Source organism: Amphiprion ocellaris, chromosome 23 (genome assembly GCF_022539595.1).
Source record: "Amphiprion ocellaris isolate individual 3 ecotype Okinawa chromosome 23, ASM2253959v1, whole genome shotgun sequence".
Lineage (NCBI taxonomy): Eukaryota > Metazoa > Chordata > Actinopteri > Pomacentridae > Amphiprion > Amphiprion ocellaris.
The window spans coordinates 19,317,934-19,332,243 of record NC_072788.1 but is presented as its reverse complement, the minus strand read 5'-3'; the positions used below and the strand labels follow the sequence as shown (position 1 = coordinate 19,332,243).

The window sequence follows — 14,310 nt, the reverse complement described above, 5'->3', positions numbered from 1 at the left end:
AAACTCAGATCTCTACAATATTACTATGACGCAAAAACCTTGACATTTACTCAAGTGCTAGGGAAAGAGTGGGTCGAAAACGCCACCTACGCTTTAGATGCTTAGTCCAAAAATTCTACGAACCAAATAACACATTTATCTACAAACTACGGGTCTGTACCCTCCGTGAATCACCATACAACGACTACGACTATGTTCTAGAATTAACAAAACCTACTGCAAAGTACTCATTAACAGAACCAACTACAAAGAACTCAAAACAGAGCCTGCTCGGACCGGTGCTACAGCTGGCAAGTGAGAAGCAGGGGGCTGAGGCTCGAAGGCGGCCCGAATGTGCCTCTGCTGCGGAGACGACTGGTGAGGGCCAAGCCGGAGCTGGGCGAAGGATGGCTGAGGTGAAGGTAGAAGATGAACCAGGTGAGTCCACATCCAGGGGGGTCGGGTGATCTCCACCGGAAGGCAGTCCTGACTAGGAGCAGAGCAGAGCAAATTACTTGGCGTACTAAGGTAACAGCAAAATGAAGAACTGAGTCAGTACTGACGAGCAGCTTTTACGATCCGGCGTCGACAGAAGAGTGGAGCCTGGTTAAGTAGTGAGGGGGGAAGCGGCTGATTTGCTCCGCACATCTGCTCCCACTTCCGCTGATTACCCAGAAGGAGTTCTTCCACACCTGTCGCAGCCTCCTCCACAACAAGCATTCCTAAAAAGGAAACACACACACACACACACACACACACACACAAGGGGAGGAGGGGCACTAGCCAGGGCCTGCAGAGACAGGCCTAACATGGCGGGCCGCTGCTGCAGAATGAATGTAGCGGAAACCCTGACAGTGTAATTCAGTGAACCAAATCAATCTGACATTCCTTGTTGACTGGTCTGTGATAACACCTGACTGTATGCATTAATGTCATGTCCTGTAAAGGATCCCCAATGTACCCAACAGGTAGGACTACAGAGTTACATTTTACCATCCATGTCATGCAGAGTGGTGGAGATCATGTCCCTGTTTCTGTGTGTGGCTCAGTAACTGCTTGGGGTGGGTTCATTGTATCCTGTGTAGCAAGATGAAGATGTCAGGCTACGTTGTTTCAGTGAGGAATAATTAAGACGTACATTTAATGTGCTCCTTGTGGTGTAGGGTTAATAACCATGTTTGTATTCCCTGACTGATTATTAATTCTTTTCACTGGCTTTCGTGAAGTAAACTCAAACAGTTTGTTGGCGCCTGGTTTAACAACCTTCTCTGATACTCATTTGGTAAACATGAAAAAGGAGATCATTGCTAAACCTTGTTTCACTTTCTGCTTTTGTGGGTTACCATGTGTGTTTCTGTGTGTGCTTGTTTTAGTGCTTGATAAACTGCAGACTGAGGTCTTAAGTCCATTAAATTCCAGCTTTATATTGCACCTTGTTCTGTCTTCTAGATGATATCAGCTAATTGTTCCCTAGAGTTGAAATGAAACTCCTTAAAACCCCACTGTCTGTTCTGTTCAGTCTTTTTCTGTTCAAATACAACAGTGATGTTCTAGTACTATCTGTGATAAAATGCGTATCCAACCTGGGCCGACGTGTATGAATCACTCTCTTTCAAATTCGACATCCAGAGAAGTGTTTTTGTCAATTAGAAGTGAGCTCATGATTCATCCGAGTAAATCTAGTCATCCTGTAGAGATTCTTGCTCAGTGAAAACGGGAGCCATTATTCCACAGAACTGCAGAGGTGCATCGACTCAAATCAGCCCAACAAGACAAATGCTGAAACAGAATCTGAGAAAAATAATAGCTTTCAAATGATTGTGCCATTATTTATTTTCAGCTTTTAATTAGCTGTTATGAAGATGGAGCTGACTCTTTCAGCAGAAGCCAGATCAGTTGTTTTTTTGTGTGTGTGTGTGTGTGTGTGTGTGTGTGTGTGTGTGTGTCTGTGTCTGTGTGTGTGTGAAAGAGATCTGAGCTTTTACTTTATTTCGTAGAATAACTAGTAAATATTTGCATTTCTGCTGCTGCAGTAAATGATATGCAGTATATAACATGAAGGGAGTACACCTCTGTAAAGTATTACTTAAATGAAAATACAGACTCAAAAGTAAGAAAAATTTAACAAAAATGAATACAGAATCACCAATCCACAAGTTACGTAAAATCTGTGACCACTGGAACAAAACTTCACCCTTAATTTGCAATCAGTCCAACTGTATTATCACAGGTCAAAATGATCCGTGGAACACAAACTTTCTCTTTTGTGGAACCATGGGCTGTGGATATCTGCAAATCTGATCCATGCAAATAACCATTCTTAAAGAACTGCAGTAATTACTGATTTTTTTTTTTTTAAGATGGAAAAGGATACAAGAAGATCTGCAACCAACAAAAAATCTAAATCAAAAAAGCCAAAAAAGGCACTTCCTGCGGTAATCAGGACGTATGGAATGAGTCATAGTACCACTAATCAGAGCCGCAGTGGGAGTCCTAAAATAACGCCTTGGATATTGCACTACTTACACAATCTAGCTCTGAAAAATGAAGAGGCAACTGCTTCAGACTCTGCACAGGGGTTGTCAGTAGAAATTGAAATTTCTGTGACAGACACCTCAAACAGGGTGAAAGACATGGCATAACATGAACCTCTTTGGAGGCCATCCAAATTTGTCACAAAACTGCAAGATAAATAGTTCTAAATAACATAAAAAGAAGCATAAGGAATATTGGGAGAGCATTCTGTGGTCAGATGAGATCAAGACAAATTTGTTTGATTCAGATGGGATCAGCCTTTTTGGCATTAACTAGACCAAAACTGTGAATGCATAGTCCTGACAGTGAACTAAGGAGGTAAGAGTGTAATGATATGGGGCTACATGAGTGCAAAATATGGTGGGGAGATGATATTTATAGATGGTACCATGAATGCACGTGAATACACCAATATACTGACTGACAAGATGATTCCAAGTCTGCCAAAACTTGGCAGACGAAGAAAGCACTGTGAAAATCACACAGGAGTTTGTACTAATGTACTGACTATTGTCAGATGACATCCCTACTGTGGGACCTGTATTTTTTAAAATAGTAAACCTAAACAGTTTAATTTTACATAATAGCAAATATTGTACTGTTCAACTTCAAGTAGTGCAGTTACTCTAAGGTGTCTATGGAGTAATTTGACACTTAAGTTATGCTGCACAGGGCTGGTCTTATTTCTGTTGTGTACTGTAGTTATTGTGTGTAGATATGGTATTAGATTAGTGATTGCCAATGACCAGTTACTGGAGCTCCCCTCCTAACAGCACATTCACTTCACCAGCTTCTGTCTTATTTCTGCTGTGCATTAAAGGTAGTCTGTCTGACTCAGTCAGCATACAGTGAAGGCTTAGCTCCGCTACCTGATCACATACCTTTGTGAAGGTTTTTCTTTTATGTCGGTCACTGTGATTTTACACGCAGTGACACTTTCATTATGAAACAAAGTAGTTATGAAATGAGAAATTGGCTGAGATTTGTCACCAAGCGGTGAGCATCAATGTTGCCCACTTTAACAATCAATAGTGAATTGTTAAAAATGAATTAAATACATGTTGGAAGCATGTGTAATTGGTCCTGCTCTCTGCTGCTTTCTGCTATGTGACAGACAGCTCCAGTCTGTGCTTGAAGAGCAACCGCATTACCAAGATTAATAAAACAGAACAATATTCATGCACTAACTCAGAAATCCCCTGAAATTAATGCAAATGTACATTTTTTGGATTCATCAAGAATCTAGACAATACATTATTTAATGCATATGGCCATATGAGTTAGGATTTGCCTCCTGCAAATTGGTTAGGAAAGATTGTAAGATAAGATAAATCTTTTTATTCTGATGTGAACATATCGGCATCTAAATTTGACTGACTGGTCTGTCAGCTTGCAGTGTATTGTTATGATTAATAAAGTAAACATACAACATGACTGATCAGTCAGTCTTCTGCTGAGCTGAATCAGACTGCTTTTGCTGCATGTAATCATGTTATTGTGTAATTATTGGATGATATCTAAACAGCTGCCTCAGTCACAAAATACGTGACCTTTGCTGTGAGATGTTTTGTCGCTATTTGTTCACCCTGAAACTTAATAAGCCAAATGTTGTAAAAATAATGGACATAGTTTCTACTGATGTTACACCGTACCGCACAGCTCCACTGATAGACCGTGGGTGTCCCTGGAGTTTATATGATATCCAAACAAACAGCTGCCATGTACTAACTTTATTGTTAGCCTTCTTAAACTGAAAATGAATAGCTTTCATAAGAGTCATGGTGCACTGTTGAGTTGGGTTTTTTTCTTCTCGGTGATGTGGTGATACTACAGTCTGCAGCAAATTGCCCCAGTTTGTGCAAGTAGTCCCACATCATATTAATCTCCCTCCTGCTTTGTCATCTCCAGAGCTGCACAGAGGAAGGACAGTGACGGCGCAGTGGCTTTCTCAAGGCCGAACCAAGCGGGATGCTGAGACTGCGACACAGGTCAGATATCTAATTGGCCTTCAATGACCTTTGCCTTATTGACACTGATCCTCATGCCTATCACTGGCACATGATTAAACTGTGAAGAATTTTGGTATCTGGCTGATAAGTAGCATAATAGTCTAAAATCAGCTTGTTGCCCAAGAACCTGCAGTGCTTATTACATCTATCAATTGAATATGCAACAACACAGTCAATTTCCGTATTGCTGGAGCATCAACAGTGATGGAGCCAAAAGGACAAAGTCTGGACAATGGATGTAAAAATCCAAAGGGTTAATCCATACTTAAAATGTTTGTTAGCATCTTTGTACCCAGTGACAACACAATCTCTTTAAACTTCTATGGTCTTGGTAGCTTGAATGTTTAATAATCACCTGCGTGCCTTTTTTTAACCCACATTTGTCACAGTCTGGTTTTGTGGACCATTGAAGGACGTCTGTTCTGGCGCTTTTGTACTTGTATCCTGGTCTGGATGTTGGGCTTGGTGGGGTGATTATTGATATGGAGGCGTTTTACTGCCCTCGTTTTCAGCCCACACATTGCCTTATCCTCCACAACGGTCCACATGCAGTTGTGGGTGCACACACATATACAAGTGGCACACTAAAGACTATGTGCCCTTTAGAAAAATGATGAGGAAGGCAGAAATTCTTCACCAGAATTCAATAGCAGTCAAAAGGACAGAGAATTTTAACTTAGCACAGCATATTCCAAAATGATTAACAATAGTACATGTACAATAGAAGGCTTAGTTTGTAAAGCTGTCCTTTAAAGTTCCTTTGGGTGGAGCACAGGAAATGAATACCCTAGTGTAGAAGCTTTACCATGGAGTTATAGAGTAATCTGACAGTGCTTTGACATTGCATGGATTCTGATGCCAAGTACATAACAATTCAAACCTGCCAGCAAACAGTTGTCAAGTTGTGTGAGATTGCCTGTGAGAGCAGGAGGAAACCTGAAAGCCATATCAGTGGCAGCAGCTAAAAACGAACCTGCAGTTGCATGATATAAACAACTCTCCAAGATAGAGGTGATGTGGAATTTCTTTGGAACTTCATTAAACAATATAAAATGGCATTACTTTTTCACCGACAACTCAGTAAGGAAAGTATGGCTTTACCTTGCTGACATGTCAGTTTAAAAGTAACGCCATTTCATTATAAGAAATGACAAAATGAACATAATCCAACTTTCATTAAACAATGTCCTCAGAAATCATTTTCAGGGTCAGACTAAGTCAAACTTACACAAAGTATGGATTTGGTCCAGTTAGAGCCATTATAGCCATAGGATTCATGGCATATTGGGTTGCTTGTATTATTATTTTAGTACAATCTTTTCTTATTATTTTAAAAACTCACAGCAGATTAGGTTAGATTGGGTATTACATGCTTCTAGTCTAGGCTAAAGTTAGCATGCTTGATAGTGAAATAATGCACGAGTCAAATGATTGCATTGCAACATAAACTAACAAAAATGCCGCATTTACAATGTGCTGACAAAGCAATGACTAATAGCATGGGCCTTTGTGGAAATTGTGTGTTGAACGTTGCTACCAAAGATGCTCCTGTAGTTGTTCAAATTTTGCAGCAGTAACATTTCAGGATCTGAACATTAGACACCTTTCTACTTCATGAACTCAGTGCAAGAATATGTACAGCAACTGTCCCATAATTGGCCCTTTCAAGCTTTCTGTTTCCACTGTGGTGTAAAACTTGACAGTTTTGCTTCCGATGTTGACTCCGAATGCACCAAAACGATGACAAATAATTTCAGTTCAATGATCATGTAGAAACTAGAGCAAAGGATGGTTTATTATATTAGTTCATATGGTGAAATTTACATTGTTAATGGCATTATTTTGGAGAAGGCTGCTATTCAACGAGAATGCTGAAGTGAAAGAAATAAATGCTGCATGTTGTTGCTGTCCTCTTTGAATTAAATCAGTCAGGATCAAGACCCACATAGCATTTTTTTCAGGGCTGGTCAGAATACTTACGTTGCAGTAGGTACCTATTTTTCACCTTGAAAAATGTCCCAGAAAGAAGTTCCTCAAGGGTGGTCTCTGTGGTCAGAACATGGTCAAAGGTTGGTTTTATCCTGAAACACCTGAAAGTACCTTCAGTGGCAAATGGCCTATTGTGACGATATAATGTTAATATCAAGTTGAAATCTGTTTGCAGATCAGGATGTCTTTCTTTAAGCTGCTTAGATAAGTTTGAGATGTTTCCACATGCTGTGTGACACAATTTGCACATTGGCTTGTGGTTGTCTGTAACTTGTCCCTGATCATCAACTGAAATGGTTGTGCACCTGCACTTGCTGTCACTATTTCACATCCTGTCCTCTCATCTCCAGTACCTTTGGTATCTAAATTACAATAGAATAACAAGTACTGCGATGCTTTCACAATTTGGGCATTGACTTGCTACCAAAGTAGCAGTTTTTGTGACACCCCTGACTGCCAAACCGATGCCATTTGGCTATTTGGCTTGTGTGGCTAGAGTGCAGTTTGTTTTCATGTATTATCTCACATTAGGAGCAGTAACTACTCAGATAGCTATCTGAACAGGGCAGACTTCTCCTCCATACAGCTACTGAAACATCAGAAACATTTAAAACAGATGTGCAGATGAGAAACTATGTTGTCCTGTGTCCAGAAATGATGGACTGACACCTGGTTATGCTGGTGATGTATGCTATTGTTGACATAAAGTTGGCTGGACATGGCCAGCTATCATGGAAACATGGCTCACTGCCTTACTGTACAGATGTCCCCTGCTTGGCCTTATGGTTCCTTTGGCAGGTGAGGAAAAGTTTAGGTGGGTTTGGAGGGAGTGAGAAGAAAAGAGAGATGAAGCCAAACTTTGAGGCATGACAGCCTCAACGCTGCCATTGTTCTTATCCAGGCCTTCTATTCAACAACAATGGAATAAAACTCTTTCAAGGTTTACTGGCTTTTATTCTAAATTATTAAAGGCGAGAGAAGAGAGTCTTTCATTGACAAAATAGTTGCTTAAAATACACTCTAATATAGTTGATGATGTAATATTAACTTATATATAAAATTTAACCGTATAGTTTCTGGATCAAGCCCTGCCACACGCCCTTGTCCATCTCTTCTTACCTTATTTCCTGTCATCTCCACACTATTGCTTTCCATTTTACATGCTTTTATCTCATCATGTCTGGATTACTGCAACAGCCTTTTTACTTGCCTTAACCAAGAATTTATTGATTGACTCCAGACTACACATAATGTAGCTGCCAGGCTTTTAATTTGGAGGCACAATCACATCAGTCCTGTTTTGCCCTCTTTACTCTAACTCTCAATATGTTTTCAGAATTTTTTAAAGATATTAGTTTTTACTTTTAATCCCCTTTGTGGCATCTGTCCATGTATATGACTGGCCTTTTATTGCCGTACACACACTTTGAGCTCCTTGGGCAGAGGTCTTTTGTCTCTTTCAGGGGCCTGCAACAAAATTGATAGATTTTTGATTTTCTAGGTGTCTGCTTTAACAGTGCCTTCAACTAATCAAAATAGTTGCTGACTGTTTAACTTGGGTTTTCATTGATCAACTCAATGATTAATTAACAGATTGTGCCAGCAGTTAACTATATTGTTCTGTTTTAGGTCAATATAAGGGCTTTAGATAATAAAGTTAAACTGGGGATGAGGGTCAAATCTGTCTCCCCGAAACTATTTCACATTAGACAGCAGATCTGCATTATCCTCAGAACCCATTGGAAATATTTTTTTCCATCTCTTCTGCTTTTATCTTCCATTTCATAATTGCTAACCAGAAGCTCTGGATGGAAGCTGTAACTCAAAAGCTTGTAACTATAGCAGCACATCAGACCTTTGTCTGTTCATTGTCCTGTTGATGATTCACTGTCAGGCTCAGGCTAGCTTCCTAGAAGGGCATTATATAATTGACAGTGATCACTGGAGGCATCTGACTGCCTCTTGTGCATCTCAATGCTTACGATAATAGCAAAGTGAAGCCCCGTTGAGGAACATAACCATGCAGAATGATTCAGATCTATGCATTCATCTGCATACCACAGGCCTTGTGTTAACCGGTATGCCAACAAGTGGATATTGATGCTCGTCTGGTAATGTTACAATTACAGGAAATGAAGAGAGGTTTAGTGTCAGTACAGGAGAGATCAGTGGAATTAGAAAGTAATGAGAAAGCAAGGTTGGGGATTAAAGGTAGTTGGTGGCACATTTCTACAACTTTTCCTTTATATGCGTATGACAACTGCACAACAGCATATTCCCTCCTCTGTTTGGAAAATACTGTTTTTTTTGGCTTTGTGTCTAGTTCATGCATCATGGGTGTAATGCAGGGCAGCTGTTTTGATATTTTTCCACAGGTCAGAGCGTGACTCAGATCAACATGTCTTCCAGGGCTGAGATTAAAGTGTTCAGTATGCTTAAATCAAACTAGTTTGTATTACTTGAGGTCTGACTGTGTCTGGTGGCAAACAAGTTTGTACTTGTTCTGAAGGGCACACTCAAAGGTGAGGTGAAAGGTGAGGTGAAAAGCCCGCCAGCATAGTGACTGCATGACACTGCCCGACAGATCTCTCTTCAAGAGCTTTCTTGTCTCGACACAGGGAATCATACAGATGGGAATAACAGGGCTTACTTTCAGACTCTCCTCCAAGGTACAAATGCTGTGGCACTCACTTGTTCACATGAGAAATGACTAAAGTAGTTGTATGAAGAATAAAAAAAGGGAGCTTGGGAGAGCAGTCAAACTCTGCCAGCTTTCATTCCTATGCACACCTGGCCAATTGCTACCAAAAAATGGATTTGATTGTGGGTTAATGATTTGACAAACCTTATGAGCACCACAGGATGTGTGATGAACTGCTCTCTCGTCATTTAGGCAATCGCTTTGAGCAAATCTGGCTGCAGCACAAACGATTCTGGCATCATGGCATGGTACAGTGATCGACACAATATAGTGAGCATGCAGTATTTTAGGATCTATTACTTAAACTGTGCTTTAGATATTATTTTATTGTCTCACCAATTCTTACGTAGATCCTTGGGGTTTTTTCTTAGTACAGTGGGTCCATCGTCAATATGAAGCCAAATGTGCCAACACATCTCTCCATCCGGAAATCCATTTGACTATAGTAAGAACCATTTGTGTCTCCAAAGTCTGTAACCAGGGAGTATATGCGGCCTCAAATTGCCATTGCTCAAGGATACTTTGACAGATACCACTACATTGAGAATGAACCCCACCCCTCCAGTTTAGGTTTCATCTTACGAACTGCATATTCAGAAAGAAAATCACCAAAAAGGTGTGACACAGTCATTATATGGACATCTGGTATGGTGGCAATCCCCCACTTTTATACTTCATTTGTTTCATGCACAGCAGGAACTGCTATCATTATTTGTTGTTAGAGCTTTCATTCTGTTTTATGTCCCTCAATTATTTGTCAGGGGGGCGTTCAAAGACTTGTTGTGGTCCTTTCCTTGTCCGCCTCCTTTTTTAAAAAAAATTTTACCTCCCAGTTCTCTCAGTGCTCTGCATCTCTACTTTCTGTCTACCTGGTGATTAGATTATCTGTCACCTCGCGAGCACGCTTGAGATGGGAATGATATTCACCTTGGAAAGATTAGGGAGTGCATGCATAGATCCGCTCTTGGTGCAGGCACTGTGTAAAAGGGGGTGGGGGTGGGGTGGGGGTGGGGTGGGGGGTGGGGTGGGGGGGGTGGGGGGGTTAGCTACAGTAGAGTTTATGCAGAGGAGCTTTTGCTTTCGCATCACCCAGTCACAGTGATGATACTGAGTGAATATGAGGAAACAGTCAAACTGAGTCTTCCTTTAAATTCTGAAATTCCGAACTCCTTAATACTGACACCTTTTGTTTGATTCTTTCATAAAATAAGTAAATGCCCCTAAATGATGCATATTATACTTTTAGACTATATTAAACTGCTTCAAAAAACTTTTCTCGGACTTGTGGTCCAACATTCTCCTTTTTACGAATTTGTAAAGGATGCTTCAAGGTACTTTGGGCTGTAAAATGAGGCTAAATGGATTTTGTAAGTCCTCAGGGCAAGCATGTATTCAAGACACCCGAGGCCACTTAAAGAGCACAGTGTCCCAAAGAGAAAGCAGATTTTTGGAGTGTCTCTCACTGAGTGTAGCAAACATTTTTTCATACAAGTTTGTGCTCTTTCTGGGTATTTGAATATTTAACCTTTATGTGTTCAGGAAAGTCAGCTGACCTACAAGCAACATTTATTTTAGCCAGAGCCATCACAGTGCACTTTACAACTAAACCAAAATCGCTTTTGCCAAATACACAATGAAATGCATTTTAAGATGTTCATGATGTATGTACCTATTTTTGCTGAAAACACTCCTTGGTTTTCAAATCAAAGCTTTGAATTGTGTTTGGGCTCATTGTCCTGCTACACTATGGATTCTTCTCCACAAAAATGGAAACTAAACTCCCAGAAGATCCGAGTGCTACTTCTCCTTGGTCAAGGTGGAATCGATTCAGTGCAGGTGCATAGACTTTTTAATTTCTTTAGCATGTCAGTATCAGATGATTAACTCTGTTAACATTGTCTTTCCTGTTTATCAGTAAATAGTTTCTAGACTAGTTTCTGGTCATCCACTGTGAAATGCTGCTATGTCTTAACCCACCCCATGAACATTCTGAGCCCTTTTGTACTGTTGTACTGTTCTCCTGTGGGACAGGAGCTGGAGCAGACAGCTTATTACATGGTGCTTTTTCTTTATCATTTGTTATTGTGAGAATAAACAAAGACCACTGCCAAGAGATCATGGTCTGTCAGGGCATCTTCCTCATAACAATACAACACAGATGCTGATTACACACACACGCATGCACACCTATACATATGTGTGTGTGTGTGTGTGTGTGTGTGTGTGTGTGTGTGTGTGTATATATATATATATATATAGCAATAACAATACAACACAGATGCTGATTACACTAAGTACACACACTCACACACACACACACACATGCACACACACACGCACACATACTTTCAGTGAAAAGTTTGGACACTCCTCATTTACTGCTCTTGATTTATTTGGATTATTTTCTACACTGTAGATTAATACTGAAGATCAGCATTTTTTCGATTACAACATAATTCCATATTATTTTATGGTTTTGATGTCTTCAGTATTAACCTACAATGTATAAAATATTTAAATAAAAAACTTTGAATGAGAAAGTGTGTCCAAACTTTTGACTCGTATTGATATGTTTTGGGTGCACGTAAGTATTTTTTTAGTGCACCTAAATTAAAAAAAAAAAGCACATCAACTAAACCAGTGTAAAAAAAAAGTTAGACTGGAGCTGTGTTCTTTCCATCCAGTCATCATTTTAACCGTTTTGATGACCATTTAAAATTGTATGACTTGGAAGCATCTTGAAATGACTCAACTTTATGCTATGCACCCCTTTCTCTTGTAAATGTGTAATCTAGGTTTGCCTTTTTGACAGACAAACTGTACAGAGGTGTATGGAACAGTTGGGGCAGGACATTATTGCAAGTGTAAACAACACATGGACCTGACCTTTGTTGCATTTTTTTCCATTCCCATCTTTGCTGTCTTTCTTGGCATCTAAACCAAAACAGCTCAGAGGTAAAAAACTGCAATGACCTGTACTTTTGGCAGTGTTTTGTTTTAGAAAAAATGTAATGCAACCCAGAAAATCTTGTTTCATTTACACACTAAATGGATAGCTGCAGCACTTGAGAAGTCATTGACTCCAGTTCCCTACAAAGTAACTTTCAAAAAACTTGACTATTTTTTCTTACCTGATGTAGACTGTTCAGGAAATACTCTCCACTGATAAAGGTTTTCTGTCTGAGTTTGTCAGCACTATCAGACCCGCATCATGGCGTTGACTTAAACCCATTGCGCTATAATGAGCATGTGCAAATTTAAGCAGAAACGTAATGAATTAATGATCTTTTAAACGGGTTCATTCTTCATTCAATTTCTCCATTAGCAATGTGATAAGTGCCAGTTAAGTAATGTACTCAATATGTGTACTGAAAATTTCTTTGTTCAGCACAGCCATAAAATGTTTAAAATGCATTCCATTTAGTATTAAAACAGTTGGAAAAAGTCCTAAATTAAACTTGATTAACCACACACTCTTGGAAAGTGTTTCAAACACTATATAATGATGATTTTTACTTGGTAATTGCCCCATTGCAGTAATCACCAAGTAGTGCGTTTGCACTTATTTAATTAACCAACACAGTCAGTGGCCACATGAGGCTGTCCTGAGGCACAGTAGATGTTAAGGAAGTTCCGGTTTTTGTTTGACACTCATGCATTGTTAGCCCACCTGCTGCAGCAACACATTCATCTTACTGAGTTCTGAACCCTGTCTCTCCTAGAGGAACATGAAAACCCCCAAATGGAACTGGCAGTAAATCTACATGCAAACATTTTGGCAAATTTGCAGACTGTTTTCTGAAGAAATCTGTACAGATTCTCGTATGTACTGTAAGTATACAGTGCAAGTACAATGATCAACAGCATTAGTTAGGTGTTTGCATGCACCCCATGCTAAGTTTGCCTCCTAACTTTTTCCTTCCCTGTGGTTCCAAACAAAGAAACAAGCTATCTCAGTTGTGGTAGAGTGTAAACTGGTGTCACAGAGTCAGAGTGCTGATAATCTGAAGGGTTGAGACAGAGGTTACAAATGTCTGTTCAGTGTTGCTGTACTTCAGGTCTTGTATCCCACAGTTACTGGCTCTTTGGACCAAAGCTGACAGACAGCCACTGCTGCCTCACGCACTGACCCAAGATGCTAGTTAGGCCAAAACTGAGTTGAGGATCAAGTTTGTGGGAAGCTTTGTTCCACAATAACACATGCACGCACACACACACACACACAAAGTGCTTTAAAGCACAAAAACATATTTGATTTGATATTCTTTAGAATCAAACATGTTCTTTGTCTAAAGATAACTTTTGCTCTGTACCGTTTGTTTCTTTCATCAAACCTGAACTGTCAAGTCTACTTTCAAGCTTCAAAGGAAACACTGACACTTTCTTTGTTTTGTGAACAAAATCATATGTGAAAAAGTGTTTTTGCTCTCTTACAAGCAAATAAGCTCAAGTGAAACCAAACCAATCTAGCATCATGATGGAGACAGAACCAAATAAAATATTTGTTTGTTGTTGCAAACGCCATTCATCACATTGTCCTGGACCGTCACTGACAGGAAGGAACCCCTTTATACAGTCTGTTCACTGTTGCTATGTTTGCTTTTTCTCTGCCTTCCTTTGTGTACATCTGGCATCTGTACGTTCCTTTGCTTTTGTGCCTTGTGTGTACTGAGCAAAGTCAGCATTAAGCTACTTTATGTACGGTATTCCTGCCAACCCCACCTTCCCACTGCTTTAGACCATGGTTTAGGTTTTAGCAGAGATATTTTTGAATTGATATTTAGTGCTATCTAATATAGTCTCTTCAGAAAGTATACAGAGCCCTGCATTTTTTTTCACATTTTTTTGTGTTGTACATTTAATTTTGAACTGACAACATTACTATTTTCCCAACAGCCCACAATGACAAAGTAAAAACTTGTTTTTAAAAATTGTTGGTCTTACATCATTCATACTCTTAATTTAATAATTAGTAGATTCCTCTTTTTCAGCAATTCTTGGTAAGTCTTGACAGGTTCTACAAACCTGGATTTGGGAGTTATAGCTCTTTTTTCCTAGCAGATCCTTTAAGGCTCTGTCAGATTGAATGAGTAGTGT

At 39.7% G+C, this 14,310-nt stretch overlaps 1 protein-coding gene across 1 annotated transcript in view; it reads left to right on the top strand.

Moving 5' to 3' along the window:
* Positions 1-14,310, top strand: part of adam19a (ADAM metallopeptidase domain 19a) — a 265,930-nt gene that overhangs the window by 42,220 nt on the left and 209,400 nt on the right. The window contains exon 2 of the mRNA XM_055007585.1: positions 4,423-4,502. Coding sequence (XP_054863560.1) covers positions 4,423-4,502 — 80 coding nt within the window. The remainder of the gene's footprint in view (positions 1-4,422; positions 4,503-14,310) is intronic.